General features: G+C 34.9%; 1 protein-coding gene across 10 annotated transcripts in view; it reads right to left on the reverse strand.

Annotated features, from left to right (window-relative positions):
- DGKB (diacylglycerol kinase beta) overlaps positions 1 to 17,321 on the reverse strand; it is a 387,634-nt gene that overhangs the window by 243,335 nt on the left and 126,978 nt on the right. For all 10 annotated transcript variants that reach the window (XM_027639264.1, XM_027639265.1, XM_027639266.1 and 7 more), the window contains 4 exons: positions 8,651 to 8,804; positions 7,259 to 7,294; positions 5,543 to 5,683; positions 475 to 524 (listed from right to left, as the gene is read on the reverse strand). In XM_027639264.1, coding sequence (XP_027495065.1) covers positions 475 to 524; positions 5,543 to 5,683; positions 7,259 to 7,294; positions 8,651 to 8,804 — 381 coding nt within the window. The remainder of the gene's footprint in view (positions 1 to 474; positions 525 to 5,542; positions 5,684 to 7,258; positions 7,295 to 8,650; positions 8,805 to 17,321) is intronic.

A 17,321-nucleotide genomic window follows, 5' to 3' on the forward strand; every position in this document is an offset into this window, starting at 1 on the left:
GGGCTACTCCTCAGAAGTTTGGCTTTAACATTGTTCCTCTGTTCTTCATAACAATGTGGAAGTTCTGACATGCCTCCACATAAATTCACTGTGTGACTCTCATACTTTCTCTTTTTAATGAAATCTTTACAAACGGTGCTTTGAGATACACGTCCCAGCAGCATACTAGAAGTTTTGGAATTATATTAATGTGTCCCCTACAGTAATATGATGAAAAATCAAAAGACTATAGAATAGGACTCCCTGACAGCAGTGTCAACATTTGAAAATTTATACAGTAGTAGAAGTAGCAGCTTATTGGAAAAGAAAACTCAAGATTTAATTTTCAAATTGTTGACTTTTTATCGACTACAGTATATACTGCTTCTAATAATTCAGGATAAATATAAACTTGATTTGGATTAATGTATTTTTATACAGGTATTCCATGATAACATACTCTTACAATGCATTAAAATACACCAATAAAATTACCGAACTATCCAGGTATCCATTCCCATCTGTATCATACAAGCGAAACATAACTGAAAAGAAAACAAAAAGAGACAAGGAAACTTGGTTAGAAAACATAGTAAATATCTTTTTTTTTTTTTTCATAAAAAACAACTCCAAACCAAAACACAAAACAACTAAACCTGAATTTCAAAGAAAGGACAAATATTAACATTTACTTTTAATGATCACTCTAACTGCAGACTCACCACATAAGTTGTATTATGTGAGAGGTTCACTCAGCAACTACCAGTGCCTCCAACAAGACATATTAGCTGGACAGTGTAATTGCACCTTTTCCACATTGTCACTCCAGCAGATAATTTGGTCTGTGAACTTAATTTTTGTTCCTTCTAGAGATGATCTCTAGTCATGGTGAGTACTCCCAAAAGGCCTATCTTTATCATCTCACCAAATATTGGATAACATACAATTGGTCATGCAAATATTGATAAAGCTGCTTAAATTTTAATAATACTATCCTACCCCCTTGGTAGCAACTATCACTATTGAATAGTAATATTACTTTAGAATATTTTTTTACCAACTAAATGAAACAGATGATAAATATTTTAAGCATCTAATCATTCCAATCCAACAATTAACATTCCTCACAAACTGCCAGCATGGCTTCTCCCAGAATCTAACTTGCTTCATCAATTTGAAAATGTATTCCCAACATTTTCAGAAGTCACCCAGAAAAGAAGATGCACTTTGAGAATATCCAGAAAATATATACTTTCAAGATTGTATCATGACTTGATTCCAGTGACAACAATGGGTAAGTCTACCAAGATATTTGAAAGCAGCTTCCTCAGCTGATCATATACTGCATCAGACTGCAGAGCAGAAAGAAGCCTGAAGCTTTGGTAGGAAATACTGTTAAAAGACTAAAGATGAAATCCAGAAGCCCACATATACCTTGCTATTTGTCCCTACTTTCTGGGACAGTTTGCCAGAGCTCTGAAATCTAAACACCCACCATCCCCTTCAAAAGTGCTATATTTTTTAGTGCTAGACCAATTTTTTAGGGATGAGGAAATCAACCCATGTAGAGGTGTTTACAGGACACTGTAATGCTGTCACTGACAGCAAAACCCAATCAATCTGCTTACAAACTGTCTTATCAGATGTTTTTGGAAACATAACATATGACCTATTTAACAGTGAAGAATCCCAGCACGTTGGATCCACAGCAAATGCTGTTACAGTCCAATAAATTCTGCAAGCAAAGTTTATAATAGTTTTCAGGGAACACTATAATGAGAAGTGAGAGAAAATTCTTAGCAATTAGAAAGTAAAATTCAGAAAGAATTTGATTATTTTGGGACTTACAGTAAAACATATTTAACTGTTATATGGATTGGCTTGCTTCCCTCATATCCTCCATCTTGGGAATAAATTGTTCATCTAACTGTGGGGAAAAATGGTAGGTACTACACTGCTCTGCCACTTCAACAATTTTTGCCACTACATTGCACTGTTCTTAAGAGCTGTAATACGAGATTGATGATGTTTACTGTAGTACACTGTTTAAAGCCATAAAGGCCCACTATTCATTAGTTACAGGCTAGGAAAGCCTATAAAAATCTCCTTCTTTGCCTGGAGTTACATAGCAGAGATACTTCAGTGTAAAACAACAGTTAATGTCAAAAGTCACCAGAGATTGGTGCTGCCCCCGCTAGTAGGCCTTCTACCAAAGCTCAGAGCTTGACAGCTAATATTATCTGACAAAGGTACCATTAAGCATTCAGTTTCCATAGGGATGAATCACTGAATCACTCAGTGATAAAGTTCAAATCATTTGGTTCTCTTTCCTCCCCCTCTATGATTCTAATACAGTGGTTAAAAGAACGTTTTACAGTTATCATGAAGGCAAGGTTTAGCATTTCCATGATCTTTACCTACCCCAGAGAAGTAATGCTTACAACTTTTTTTTCACTTAACATGAATCAGTAGTTCTAATCAGACATTTAGAACCAGACATTAGCATAATTATAACTGTTTCACTTTGTAGCAAACAAGTCTTTTCAATTACAAATGTATTGGGTAGTAAAAAGGCTCAATCTGTGTTCTTGGCTAGACTCTGAAAAACTATGCTACTGGTCTGGCACGCAATCTCTTTTCTATTCATACCCTGCTAAATATTCATGCTCCCACTGATTTACACACTCTAGGAGAAAAAAACAACAACAAAATGATAAAAACAACCCAACAGAAACTCTGATGCAAACTGCAGAGCTCAAGTCATCTTTTCCCATCCCCTTACCTGATAGCACTCTATTTCTATCACTAGACAGCAATACAACCTTAAAAGGATATCTTCTATTCTTCTAATGTATCTCTGTGAGGACTGTTTGGGATTTTCTTTATATTTAGGCCATACATAGATTACAAATAATAGATATGCTGAGCATGTCAAACAGGTGAGGTTTGCACAGCTTAAGACCTCTAGAAATACATAGTTAATAGGTTGGAAAATCCATTTAACTGCTGGAATATTTGTAAATCTATGAAAATCTGTAGATCTTACAGATCCAAAACCTAAGCATTATTTTCTCTTAGTGTATTTTATCCTCCATCTTATACCAGATTCTATTTGAAAGTACCACTTTCATTTTCTGCTTGTCCTGAAGTAAGTTTCCAAACATGCAGCTGTGATTAATTTTTTCAATTTTTTTCAACAGAGGAATAATAAAAAAATCATGATTAGAGATTAGTATTAATATTAATGTCAAAAACTCCACAATAAGTAATTTTTATTTTTTCACTTCATTGTTGAAAATTATAATTTACCTTACAGCCACAGGATCTACTGCTATAAAACTATTTCAGACAAAGGGCAAAATTATACCATTAATTTATAAGAAGAATTCAACTAAAATCAATGGGAAAGTCTTCATACTAATGGTACAGTATAAGCCAAAATTTAGATACTAAAACGTGACAATATGTTTTAATACAATACATATTTTAAGTCTGTATGACTGTACCAGGGTGAATTTATGCTGATACTTTTGGTCTGTGTTTGGCCCCAGCCACCTGCAGTAGTTTATATTCTCCCTGCCAAGTTCACTGATAAAACAGTGAATTCAACCTTGGAGGGAGAACTTCTGTATGAACTGTTTTAATTGGTGTTCTGTGATTGGCTAATTGTCCTCCAAGGTTGCTTGAAGAAGAATTTGAGGAGGAGGAGGATGAAGTAGCGTCCCCAGACTCAATTAAGAAAGACCCCCAAGGCACACTGCGCATGCGTTAGGGGATTTCCAAAGTTCTCATGCATGCACAGAAGAGATGCACTTGCATAACCGGGAGGTGGGACTGAGGGCCTTTGGCTGGGTGGTGATGGCCACATCTGGGAGGCTGAGGTCACTCAATGAATTGTATAAAAGCAGATGGTGCTTTCTTGGAAGAGAGCTAACTTCACACCAAGGACAATGTTGCCTTTTGGCCGGGACCCCTGCCAGTTTGTGAATTTACTGACTCTCCAAGGATGCAGCTTCTGCTATGGGGAATTATAGGTATGCTAGGTCGGTAAGATAACTTTATGGGCAACAGCTGGGTAACTGGGGAGCTTGTGCTGGGGGCTTATTTCTCTCCTCCTCCCTCCCTTTTGGGTTTGTTCGTTTTGTTGGCCAACTCTTAGTAATAAATATTGGGTTTTGTTAAGCTTTTAACGGTGTTATGGTTTTCAGGATTCAGTATGTTCCGAACCCTCCCTAATACAATGACAAAGTAGAAAATAAACCTATAAAATAATATGTCCATAATTATATACAGTAAATACAAATGGCCTTGAATATACAAACATGTAAGTACTATACGCCTATCAGATCATGCTCTCTCCCTCATAAATCATATAGAACATAGTCTTTCGCACATGTAGTGTGCAGGAAGTTCATGGAAAATTCTCTAAACTATAATCATCACTTGCTCCTCTGTCTCTCCTCCTTTTCATTGTACCAATTCCTGACACCAGGGGAGGCAACTAATCTACATTTCATGCTATGGTTTGTGCACTGATCTCTTCAGAGCTCTGATAAGGCTTGCATAACTTGCTACCATGAAACAATTATTACACTGTAAGCTAAAATCAATCCTAAGAACTTAATTTTTCTGTGCTTGTGTTCTGAATGCACATTCATGCGTACATTCTCGTATTCTAATCATGTGATACCAAACTGGTATCACCAAATCTGGGAATAGCTGCTTATAATCTTTGCTGAGGCAAAGGTATAAATGATCTTGTAGTACAAGGTTGCCATTGTAAGCTAACTACAGGTAATGAAACATCAAGATACTTCAACAATATGTGGTCATGTAACCATGTAATGAATTTTTACTCTGACAGAAGCATGTCCTATCATACTGAATGTTTACTTTCCATATTAGAGCCTGATCCCACAGATCTTCTATAGACAGACTAGCTATGTATATTGGAGTATATTTGATCTCAATGAGGACATTTTTCTCCAATTCACAGATCAAACTCAAAGGTATTTTTTAATAGGCAGAGGTGTTGTGCTTTATTGACTCAGGCCCCTAATTAAAAAAAAAAAATAAATTCTAAATTCCCATGTCAAACACTCATTCCCAACAGCGAGGCAGACTTGGATCATTCTTGGCTTTTCAGTATTCACCAACATTATAGAGCCCACAGCCTACACTAGCTATTCTTTGTTTGAATTAGCTTGTTTAGTACAGATTATTCACTCCATCTATATATCTCCAGGTATCCTCAGTATATATCATTTGTTTTTCTCAGATCTGATGCTAATCAAGGGATGACAGTATAGAAAAGATTATTTTAACTACAGAATGTACAGTCCTTACTCCTCATCTTTACGAGTGCTAGATAGAGCAAATTTAGTTAAAATCTCATCAAATTAATACTATTAGAAAGATTAAAAAATAATTTCAGCAATAACAGTCAACTAGAACCATATTTTTATAATGCAGCTGTCTCAAAACTGATTCTTCAACTCAGAAACACAACATTTGATGACTTGTGGAAATAAATATATAAAATTAACTTTAAAAAAGAACATACATTCTAGCTTGTCTTCTGGTCTTCCTCTTTCTAGCAGTGATAAATAGCAAACAATATCTTTCAGCTGGATCATGTCGGGTAAATGTAAGTTGGCAGGAGTAGGAGGTCTGGATGTAGAGGTACCTTTGTTAAGTCTCAGACCTGGAAATAACCAATAGCCGTTGTTAGTCTTCACATATGATACAAGCAGAAAATGAAAACAAAACTCTTGCATACATGCATCTTTCTTTTACGTGAATCTCAGATTACTTCTTCATCCAAACAATTCAAAACAATTTGTGTTCATAGTTTATCCAGCAAAGGTAGAATTTAAATGATAGTGAGGTTTTAAAGGTTGTACAAATAAAGCAAACTATCAGAATACCAGCCCAATTATGGGAATGACAACCTTTTTTTCATTTGCACTGATCTGATGTCATTTGGCTATAAACCAATTTGGTGAATAATTTTAATCTACTACATGTTAAGTATTAAAACAATCCCTGCCCAACTCTGTATCCACTGTCTTGTGCTTGTAGAATCTTCATTTAATTTATAGATTGACACCAACTACACTAATTGAAGATGTTTTAGTGTCAAACTCTGCTAACACCCAAGTGTATTGTTATCCCAAAAACACAGCCAGATGCATGTCAGTGCAGTACATATTTAAAACATGGAAGCCTCAGTGACAAACTACTGAGGAAATAAACACAGAATTTAAATATGTGCTCAGACATTATGATTAACAGCAGTTCCAGTGTACCACTTAGAATACAAGTTTCAAAACTGCCAAACTTCTTTTGTTTCAGGAGAACATTAGTATGACCAGTCCTGATGATATTACTGGAATCTGCAGGATCAAAGTTGGAAAAACTGGGAAGGACAGCAGAACACGGAGAAAGTAGTAATAAAACTTTCTTTACAAGTTGTTACATTTCTTTCTGATTTTAGTGATGTTAAAGATGAAACTTCGCAAAAGGATATACTGTTCTTAAAAAGTTTCTGTAACTAATTCTGTACAGATTCATCACTGCACACATAACCTGAATACATAATTTCTCTCATCCATTTGTCTTGAACAAGTTAATTACTTACTGTAGCAAATGGAAATAGAATTTTGGTGTGGTTTTTTTCACTGCCCTATTTTTACTTTGAAATACTTCATTGCAATCTGAAGACATCTTTAAAAGTCAACATGTTAAAAGGTAGTTCTATATGTTAAAACAATACCTGTCTACACATGTTAAAACAATAAAATTTGGTAAATAAGAGTAAACTGGCATGCAGAAAATGTATCCTGAAATGAAGTCCATGTCCATGTTCATGGTTTCAGGTAAATAATAAACTGAAAATAAATATTTAAATGAATAAAAATATTTAACAGGGAAGTGTTCTACTTAATGAGCTTGCATGTCAGTTAACTGTCATTAAAATTAAGACATTATAAAATGTTATCCAATTCAGATGCTGGCTTTAATCACAAAACTTACACAAATAGTTCGAATTCCAGTCATGTGAATATTATTCACAGAATAAAAAGTATTTCAAAACTTGGGATAACTCTTTTCAAAAATATATAGTCCTGACATCCAAATGAAAAGAAATACAAATTTTAAGGTATCTTTTAACTTATCATCAGCTGCAAGGTACAGGTTAAATTATTACTTAAACAGAGGTGGGAGCGGTTGACTGCAATGTTCTGACTTACAGATGACTCGCAGTGCTCCTGCTTACCTGGCATCTGTTTCCATCTCTCTTCAGATGCCTTAACTGAAAATACAATTTATAAACAGACATGAGTGGACCAAAAGACAGTAAGTGAAAAACAAACATGTACCAGAAATACTGATAAACTCTACTACTTTTCTTGTCATCTTCTCTAGCTCTCATGTATCTTTTCATCTTCCAGAAGAATGTCAAATGTTTCTGTCAAATTTATTTTGCAATATCAGTCAGGTTTTTTTCACTATTAGCAACATTTAAAAATTACTAGATATCCTAAAACAAAAGTTTGCATAATTGCCATTTGCACATCAAAATATACTAATGCACAATTTTTCCCTTTAAATGCTACAAATTATCAAGACAACATTTAGTTTAAATCTCATGCAATTGAATTACAATATGAACAGTATATTTTCAAGCACAAATAACTCTTTCATGAGGGGAACTGAATTGCCTCTCTGAACGTGTTTTGGATATAACAATTTATCAAACAGTCCTCCTGCTATTACGTTATATACAAATGGAAGATTCCTAAGCTGGTATTTTGTTATATTATTTCTAAAGTCCTTAGTAACTTAAAAAGATGAAAACTAACTACAAAGTGGGAAAGGTTTGTGCAGGAGAAAAAAATTTTTGGAAGAAACATTCGAGTAAGAAACTTAGCATACAGTTTAAACAACAACAATAATAACAACTTTAACAATGATGTTATAATAATTATCATTATTATAATTTTATCACACATAAGAATAAAATATATGAGAGAGAATTATAGTAAAAATGAAGAAATTCGAGTATGGCCTATACTGGGCAGAATTTATCTGTAAACCTGGCAATGACCTAAAACCAGATATTATAATTTCTACATAAAACCAGCTATTATAATTTCTACATATGAAGTGTCAAAATCATAGAAATACAATACCAGAATGATAAAAGATGATTTTTTAAAATAAAAGCTGCTAAGTATGTAGGATTACTAACAACAGAATCACACCTAGACAATTAAAAGAAACAGCAGTAACTGGGCACAGAAACAATAGATCTCCATCAGGAGCCTCGGCATGAAGCTCTAAAGGCTTCTACTTGCTTATACAGTAGAGTAGGCAGCAAGATCATGTAACCATAGCAATCTGATTAGCATTAACATGACAAAGACCGTCCACTTGGTGTCTCAGCTGCATCATTATTATGAATTAAAAAGATTAAACCATTTAATTTCCATTTCTTTTCACAGCATTTCTTATCATGAGAGAGTTAGTTTCTCTAATTTCACAAATACCAGAACAACCTCTCCCACCAGCATATAGTTTAGAAATCCACATATTTAAAGTTATTAGAAGTAAAACAGCAGAGTGAGGGAACCTTTAGTTCTTATATTACTGTGATTTTATCACTTACCCCCAGAAAGGTGCTGTGGCTTGTTTTTTATTAATGGGCTGCAGTGAGATATTTTGTTGCTAAATGATGTAAAAAGATGCTCAACAAAATCATCTGGTAACTCTGCCTCCAGAAAAGTCTTCATGAACAGCTTGAACCCCTCTAAATCAATTGTCTAGAGTGAGGGGGAAAAGAAAAAAAAAGTGAATGTTTTGCAAAAAAATTCATACTAATCCATCAAATAATATTCTGTTATCAAAAACTTTGGACTGTATTTGAAACACTGATTTCCAAAGATATAGACTGGCACAGCTATTCTTGAAAGCGATTATTGAATTAAGCATTACTTTGAAAACTGACAGTATTGCTACAATACCTCAGTATGAGACAGCCCAGAGTAAATTCAGAGCCCTTATATCAGACCCTGAAATCAAGTTTCATGCTCTCTAGTTTGTTGATTAGAATGTGGCTTAACAGCATATACAAAATTGCAACTAAAGGCACCTGTGGAGCTCACAGGGATGTAACTTAGCATGTCTTATCTTTTCTATAATTAGACAAAAAGCAGGGGATTTTTGGATGCCTAATTCGGAGAATTGAAGGCCTTCAGTCTTTTCCTAGGTGGCAACATGTTCTGCTGGTGTTTGTCAAAAAGTTACTAATCACCCTATTTTAAATAGGGTAGGTCCAGTAGTCAAATGAGAGTGCTGAGATATACAGCATTACTTACAGGGGGGAGAAAAACAAGTTGATGGTTCAAAACTTTCGTTATTTACTTTAATTTGGCTTTGCTTTTGCCATCAAGGTAAGAACTGATTAATAAAACTCCATTGATGACTGATCCTGTTAAGACAGTATTGTCTGTTTTAAGTAATAAAATGAATTGTAAAATATCTCAAGTTGGAAGGGATACATAAGGATCATTGAGTCCAACTCCCTGCTCCTCACAGAACTACCTGAAACTAAACCATATGACTAAGAGCATTATCCAGATGCTCCTCAACCTCTGACAGGTTTGGTGCCATGACCACTTCCCTAGGAAGCCTATTCCACTGATTGACCACCGTCTCAGCGAAGAACTTTTTCTGAATGTCTGAACTTCCCCTGATGTAACTTCGTTCCATTTCCTCGAGTCCTGTTCCTGGTACCAGGGAGAGATCAGCACCTCCCCCTTGAGGAAGGTTTAGACTGCAATGGGGTCACAGCAATGTGAAGCATTATGATCCCATCCTGCTAATACCGAACTACTAAAGTTGTCCTGAAAGATATTGACACAACTGCATACTTAGCAATGGCACTACTCATTACATATACGACTTTAAAACAGCTTATCATTAATCTGTAAAAAATAGTGTTATTGTCTTTGTTTCTAGATCAAACTGAACAGCAACCTGTCATCATTAAAAAATTAAGAGACAAAGCCAAATTATATCACAAAATTGACTTTGAGAGTTTTCCCCATGCTTCAGGAAGACTCCATTTCTCCATAGAAAACTCTAGTGCAACTCCTTTAGTTTAAGAATCATCTTGAAATCATGCCAGAAAAAAGAAAATCAAAACTAAATTTTCCAAACACCTCAGTGAATTTGACATCTGAGTCACAGTATAAATAATTTTTTACAATTATTTTAAAATCATTTTAACACTCTGGAGCAGAGATTTCTCTTCCCCTGACTTGACTTTTTTTTTTAATGTATTTATGAGATGTAAACATTTTATGCCCACATGAAACAAGGTTTTTCCATTAAGACCAAGACTTAACTGCCTCAGGTTAATGTTTTAAATGTGTATCAATATCCTTATGAGGGACCAGCAGCATAGATTGCAAAATTTGACGGCTCTTGTGCAAGTCATCATTATTAGGAATGAAAGCTTGGCAAAGGGGTATCTACGCTGAGCTTCTAATACAGAACTTCATTGGAGAAAGAAGTTCAGTGAAACCAATAAAACTTTCACCTCTTGAAGATTAAAACAGTAGAGACCCAAAAAAATAGCGCCGACAATGCTCAAGCTGGGTGTAAAACGGAAATAACCAACTTGGACATGGACTCACTATCTTTGTCTCATCATAGAATTCTGGCCACACTTTTACTTTGGCGAATCATATTCTGTTTCACTCATGCTACAAACTTCATATTTTTTCTCTCTAATAGTTACCGACATTTAATTCACTGTGTATAAATTATCAAACCACAACAGCAAAAGGAGTTGTATCCACATCCAAGTAAACTGGTGATTAGTCTACACTATATAAATGTATTTTTTAACTGCAAGCATAACAAATACATTAATCACTAAATCAACCAATTTTAACAATCTGAAATTGCTTTGTTAGATTGTGCATTAATGAAATGTGTATTAGCTATTTCACTAAATCACATACACAAAAAAAGAACAGCTAAGTGAAAAAGGAAAGTAAAACCATGGATGGACATATAAAATATCTTTACATTACATCAATATTTTCTTTATTTACTTTGTCTGTGGATTTTATGTATATACTGCTAAAAATATTCTTTGAATATTTTTAATACCCGAGTGACATTGGTCCTCCAAGCTGCCAGCCATAACTAAATCCCTAATGCTACATTTTTTCCACTTTTGAGTTCAGAATTATGCCTGGTAGATATTTGGATAAATAAATAAGGTTAAAATTCTGTGCTTCTTCTTACTGAAGTCTCTCTTTCTCAAAAACCTTCAAACTTTTCAATATTTTCTAAGGATGGTCAAACTATAATTCATGCCAGTGTTCTCCAAGATGTGTGTTCCAAACTGCCTCATGTTTTCTGGCCAGAAAAGACAACAGATAGCAAAGAAACACATGACTTGGTTGCCACATCCTGTTATTATACTTGACATCCTGACTGCCACCAATCAGGGTGCTCAGCAAAGAACAAAGGAAAGTGGGTGGTTGTTCCACAGCCAGATTTCTTCACTTGAAAGTGCTTTATCCTCTGTTCTATCATGCTCTGTGACCTGTAGTCCCCTAGGGAAGAAGCAACATTCATACAACCAGAGTTCAGACATTGCTCACCCAAAAGCTTTCAAACTATGCTGAAAGTTAGTTAGGAGTTGGTAAGTGGTTTGAATGCATTTCATAAACGTTTCAAATAGCCCAAAATTTAGATGCAAAACCACATGCTGTATGTAAAGACTGTGCAAAACCAGTCCTGCCCAAGGGAGATCTACGTGTAGAGCCTTGTGTTTAGGTTCTTGCCCAAAACCACAAAATCTGTGATTCTAGTACTCCATAGCTGAAAAACATTTTAGAGGACCTAACATAATCAGTGAAGATTATCCTATTAGAACTGAACTCTAAAGTAGTACAGTCATTTCTGGATATATGTTTTTGTAAATGTATATACAGTAAATAATAGAATTAAGATAGACTACAGCAGATCTAGAAGTAGTTTAGATTATCCATCTAGCTTTCCAATGAAAAAGCGGTGAGCTTTAAAAAAAGTGGTTCACTTTTAAATTGATTTCAGTGCTTTCTGTATCATCTCTCTCTTACTGTAATATACATAACCTATTACATGACTGTAGAAAAATGGAACAGTTTCTTAAAAGAAATCCTGTGAGGACCACTGTAGAAGACACTGAGAGGTGTTAAGAGTATTCTCACCAGGCAGAGGTTTTAGTATTAAGTATAGTTCATTTAGAACAGAACACTTAAAGATACAAAACATTTGCTCAGCTTAATTTAAAATAACTTTCACAGGAGAGTGAACAACACAATATTATAAACATTTCTCTATTCTGCAATTATACACTATTTTCCTTTTTCCTCATGGAACTTTACCCTTCTGAAATATAGAAATGCTGCAGCAAGTAGCTACCCTTTCTTTAATTACTAACATTTCTCTCCAGCCCCAACCACTTTTCAAAGGTACTGCACAATATTTTGGTAAGCAAGACAACAAAATAAGGAAAGCAGAGGACAATAATCTTCCATCTTTATATGCCTAATGCTCAATATGCTATGTAAACCACAATATCTTCTTTTTAAATCTCACTATCAGAATTTTTCAGATGAAAAGTTCAATAAATTTTGATATGGTTTGAAAATAATTTATGTTAATGAATTCTCAAACATTAATTAAACAGTTCAGATCAATAACATCAGAATAATATACAAGCCATAATGGTGAACGTTGTTTTCTTAAGCATGCAGGCTAATTGCTTAATTTTCAACAGTTGCTTGCCTTCCAGAAGCTCCAGCTGAATTTAAATGAACCTGAGAGAGAAGGATTTAGCATTTCAGAAGGCATTTTCCATGACGTTTCCCAAGTGAGGGGATGAGAGCATGAGAGGACGTACCAAACTGACAACAATTAGCCTGGCACATGAATTAATTCATTCCATTTCACAAGAGACTGTAAGGGCATAGGGAGATTATGATCACAAGTTTAGGGATCTCAGGAAAATTTTCAACATAACAGAGAGATAAAATAGGACATAGTTGAATAAGGGGAACATGAAAGAACTTTCAAATATCTTGGCCTAAATCTTCTGAGGAGAAAGGGGAGTCAAAAGGAAGAAAAAAAAAATCTATGCAGTTTTAGCTTTGACTCTAACAAAAAGGGTACCAAAATCTTTGCTTGTAGGTCACAGAATGGTATGGGATTTTATACTAGTCATACAAAACTGGATTCCTATTTTTATATATCAAACATCTGATTCACCAAATTTATTGGAGCTCCTGTTCTTATGTCTTACCAAAAGAAACTTTACAAAATAAGACTTCATAAATCTTTATAATCTTCTGTATTACTGGGTAACAAAATTTCATTTGGTAATTAAACATTTTGATATAAGCCCAAAGAAGTACACATTCAAAAGCCCCATTGAGTTTCAGCTAATTTAAACCATAACATCCTTATAAAATTAATTTTGTTAATACTTTTAGAAGTAGTCATTATTATCTGTTCCTATTTATAGATTTTATAATTGGTTCCAATTAACTGAATTTAATTAAAAAAAAGTTATATATTCACCTTTGAGAAAAGGAAAAGAGACAGAAGGCATAAGCAACACTGCATAATTTTAACTTTACAATTATTTTTAAAAAGTAAAAAGTGTAAACCAATAAACAACTTTCATCTTCTCTGAAAGCAAACATGAAACTGGACTCACTATGGCTCAATGCATAGGGAAATTAAAAAGGCGCATCTTTTCCTCCATGACAAATTGTCAGGGAAAATCCATAACATTTAATTAACCATCCACAAAATTTCAAAATTAATCCGAGCCCTAAACTGCCAACAAGTATTTGATCCGTAAGTATTTTTTTTTCCTGTAAGCTCCTTCCAAACTAATAAAGAAGAAACAAACCAAAGTTTCCAATGGGGTCTAAGTCACTGACTGGCCACAGAAAAAAGGTTCTCATTATACATATTCATAAAAAATAAAAACCATCTACAAAAAAAAGGCACTGTGCACCAAGTGCAACTGAGACTATCATTTCCTTCTGAAAGCATAGAAAAAGCAACAGATTTTCCTGCTTGTGGGAAAAAATCTCCTGGTAGTCACCTCACCAGTGGGAGTTACCTTGGTTGATTTCCCCTGTTTGCCTGAGGAAATTCAAACTTATGTCTCTTTCTCTAAAGAGCATCCAAATATCAGGAAAGAGCTGAAGATTCACTAAGGGGAAAAAAAGAGGTTTCTGTACTGTCTATGCCAACAAAATTATTAAATATTTATTTATAAAAATGTGACCAAACTAATTACTGAAATACTCCTTTGAATGAGGAGATGAACTGAACATGTTTAAGAGATCAGGCTACTAAAAGAGAGGTATCAAAACAGATGTCAAAATGTTTCAGCTGTTCAGGCAGTACTTCTGGAAACAAGGAAAAATTCAATATGCTTAGGTAAATTTTATAGAAAATAGCTGAGACTTTTTTTTTATTTCTTTTCTTTTTTATATTGCCATACCAGAGTTGCGTGCTACCTTTAATCAGAGTGGAAATAACCCATTTTGAATCTATGCCTATGTTGAAAGAAACAGAACAAAAATATGTACTGCATATAGATAAATATTCATCTATACATACTATTATACGCAGTACTAAATGAAGCAGCAAACAGCAATTGTAAGTTGCTCAGAGCGGTAATTCAGTGCCTCGGGACTATAACATGTCATCTCATATCCTGCATATATTTCACAATGACATTTTGGCAAATATGCATTAGTCCAAAACACCTAACAGTTGTGGGTATTTTAATGTTAATGTCATGAACAGATTACATACAAAAAGTTCCATTAGTGCAAACAACTCACTGTTACTTCCTTATGTTTAAAAACAGTAGAAGCAGTTTTCCTAACAGTGAAACAAAGCAGACTAAATCTGTCTTATTTCCAGATACTATGAGAACATTCCTGTTGCGATGTTTGACTAAGAAAATATAGACATATATGCCCAAATCTTCAGTTTCAATTGAAATCTACTTGTTGAAGAACCCATATCCAACCAATATGTTGTGGTGAAAATTTTTCTGAACCTTACGGCTTATGGCATCCTTCACTTTACAAGGAAGCTACAAACAATTAGGATTTGCTCTGCCAACTCCCATTACTTTGAAGAAAATTCCTTCCCTCAATTAGCCCTTTTAGAACCAGGATAAAACAGAAATAATTAGGCCAAGAACTATCCTCATAATAATATTATTAGAATAATATAATAAAAAACAGTTTCTCAAGGAACTCAGCTACAACGTCTTACACATTTTGCAAAATACAAGAATATAATACCAAAGTAACACTAGCTACATGGATATAAAAAGTGGCAGCTGCAAAAGGTAACACCATATAGCACCTATTTTGTCTAAAATAAAAATCTGGAAAGAGAGAGAGAGATGATGCCATTTGTGGACAGACTGGATTATGTGGGGAAGTAACATCTGCGCCAGGTAGGCATAGGGGGAAATAGCAATGGCTATCAATCCTTCTTCCAAACTTGTTAGCTGTTTCCACTGCAACCCTGCTGTCAAGGAGGCATCACTGGCTAAGCGTAAATGGTGTGGGGAGGAAGGCTGGAAATGAGCTTCAGACCCCAGATTTGGACTCTTGAGAGATTTCAACCACATCTAAAGGCAACCTTCTTTGAGCAGCTGCCTGACATTATTAAGGAAAATGATGATGGAGCAGACAAAAGGAGTTTTTTCCAAGTTATAAAGAATAATCTGCACTCGGTGGAAGAACTGAGGTAAGATCTAAAAGAACACTGTTCTCCACAGAACACTGTATTTCCTTCATCCCCATCTGCTAAAAGCTCCTGGCAAACTTCTTAATGGCTCACCAAGCATTCTGAGATGTTTACCTATTTTTCTATAATAATACATTTAAAACTCCAATTATGTAGAAAATTCTTTAGCCTGGGCTTTTATTGTCCTTCTCCTCCTGAGAAAACCTCTCTTATGAAGACAGGTTGAGAGAGCTGGGGTTGTTCAGCCTGGAGAAGAGGAGGCTTCGGATGCCCCATCCCTTTAAGTGTTCAAGGTGAGGCTGGGTGGGGCTCTGAGCAACCTCGTCTAGTAGAAGGGGGCTCATGGGAAGGGGCTTGGAACTAGATGATCTTCCAGCTCAAACCATTAGATGATACTATATTTCCCTGAATCTGAACACTGGTTTATTCCTCTTAATATACCACAGAAAATCCTATGACAGAACAGCAAGCACACATAAAAAGATACATTTGAACAAATGACAATCATTGAACCAGAAAAAAAAGTTACTAAGGAATCTTAACTGCAAAGAGTCGGAAGTCACAAAGAGGTTAAAGATCTGGCAACTGATCAGCTAAAAATACAGTTTTCAGGATAAACTATATTTTTCAGGAGAGTTTCCAGGATGACACTGATTACATTATCTAAAGGATTAAAAACTATGAAGAAAAGAAAACATTAAAATTAGTTTTGGATTTAAAGCCATTAAAAATCTCACTTTATTTGTGGTTAACAAAATAGTCTGGGATTTTATTCTCCCGCTAATGCACAGAATACTACCAAACTGAAAATAAAGCAACAATTATTTTCCATAGTGCTATCATGACCATATGTGAATTTCTTTGCAGTTACCCACTGTATCACATAGATATGTGATAAGATGCTTTTTACCTTATTACCACCACTAAAGAATGTATATATCTTACTTCTCTTTCTACTGTAAACCAATGGCATAAAACAAAGCTCTTGCTTCCCACTTTTCAGTTTCTTTTGAATCCCAGCTTCCCAGAATATGAGGGACTCAAAGGAAAAAAAACGGACATCAGTCTATGCTTAACATGCTTTAAAAAATCTCCAGTGACTACGATAAGAGTTCTGTTTCTTCTCAAGCACTCACTGATAAGTACGTTACACTAATATAGTGCTAGTTCACAGAGGGTGTCTTTCAGTCTCAGGAAAAACAGGAATTGAAGGACTGGTTTCCCAGTAGCAGTTATGACTATGTTTGGCAAAAGACCAGACAATTTCAGGTGTCTTCTAATTTTGTATCAGAGATATACAGACCAACATTCAACTAAAACCACAGGTCTTGCTCAGGTCTCTATATTCTGTTTATGGCTACAACAGGCTATGGAGATGCCATAAAATGCTTGATTCTGTCCCAAGCAGCAGAATGGTTTCTACTACATTGTACAACAGAGAGAAAGAAGTTGAACTCCATCTACAAATACTGCGTGTATTTGAC

This window comes from Corapipo altera, unplaced genomic scaffold, assembly GCF_003945725.1.
Source record: "Corapipo altera isolate COAL_440 unplaced genomic scaffold, ASM394572v1 44, whole genome shotgun sequence".
NCBI lineage: Eukaryota > Metazoa > Chordata > Aves > Passeriformes > Pipridae > Corapipo > Corapipo altera.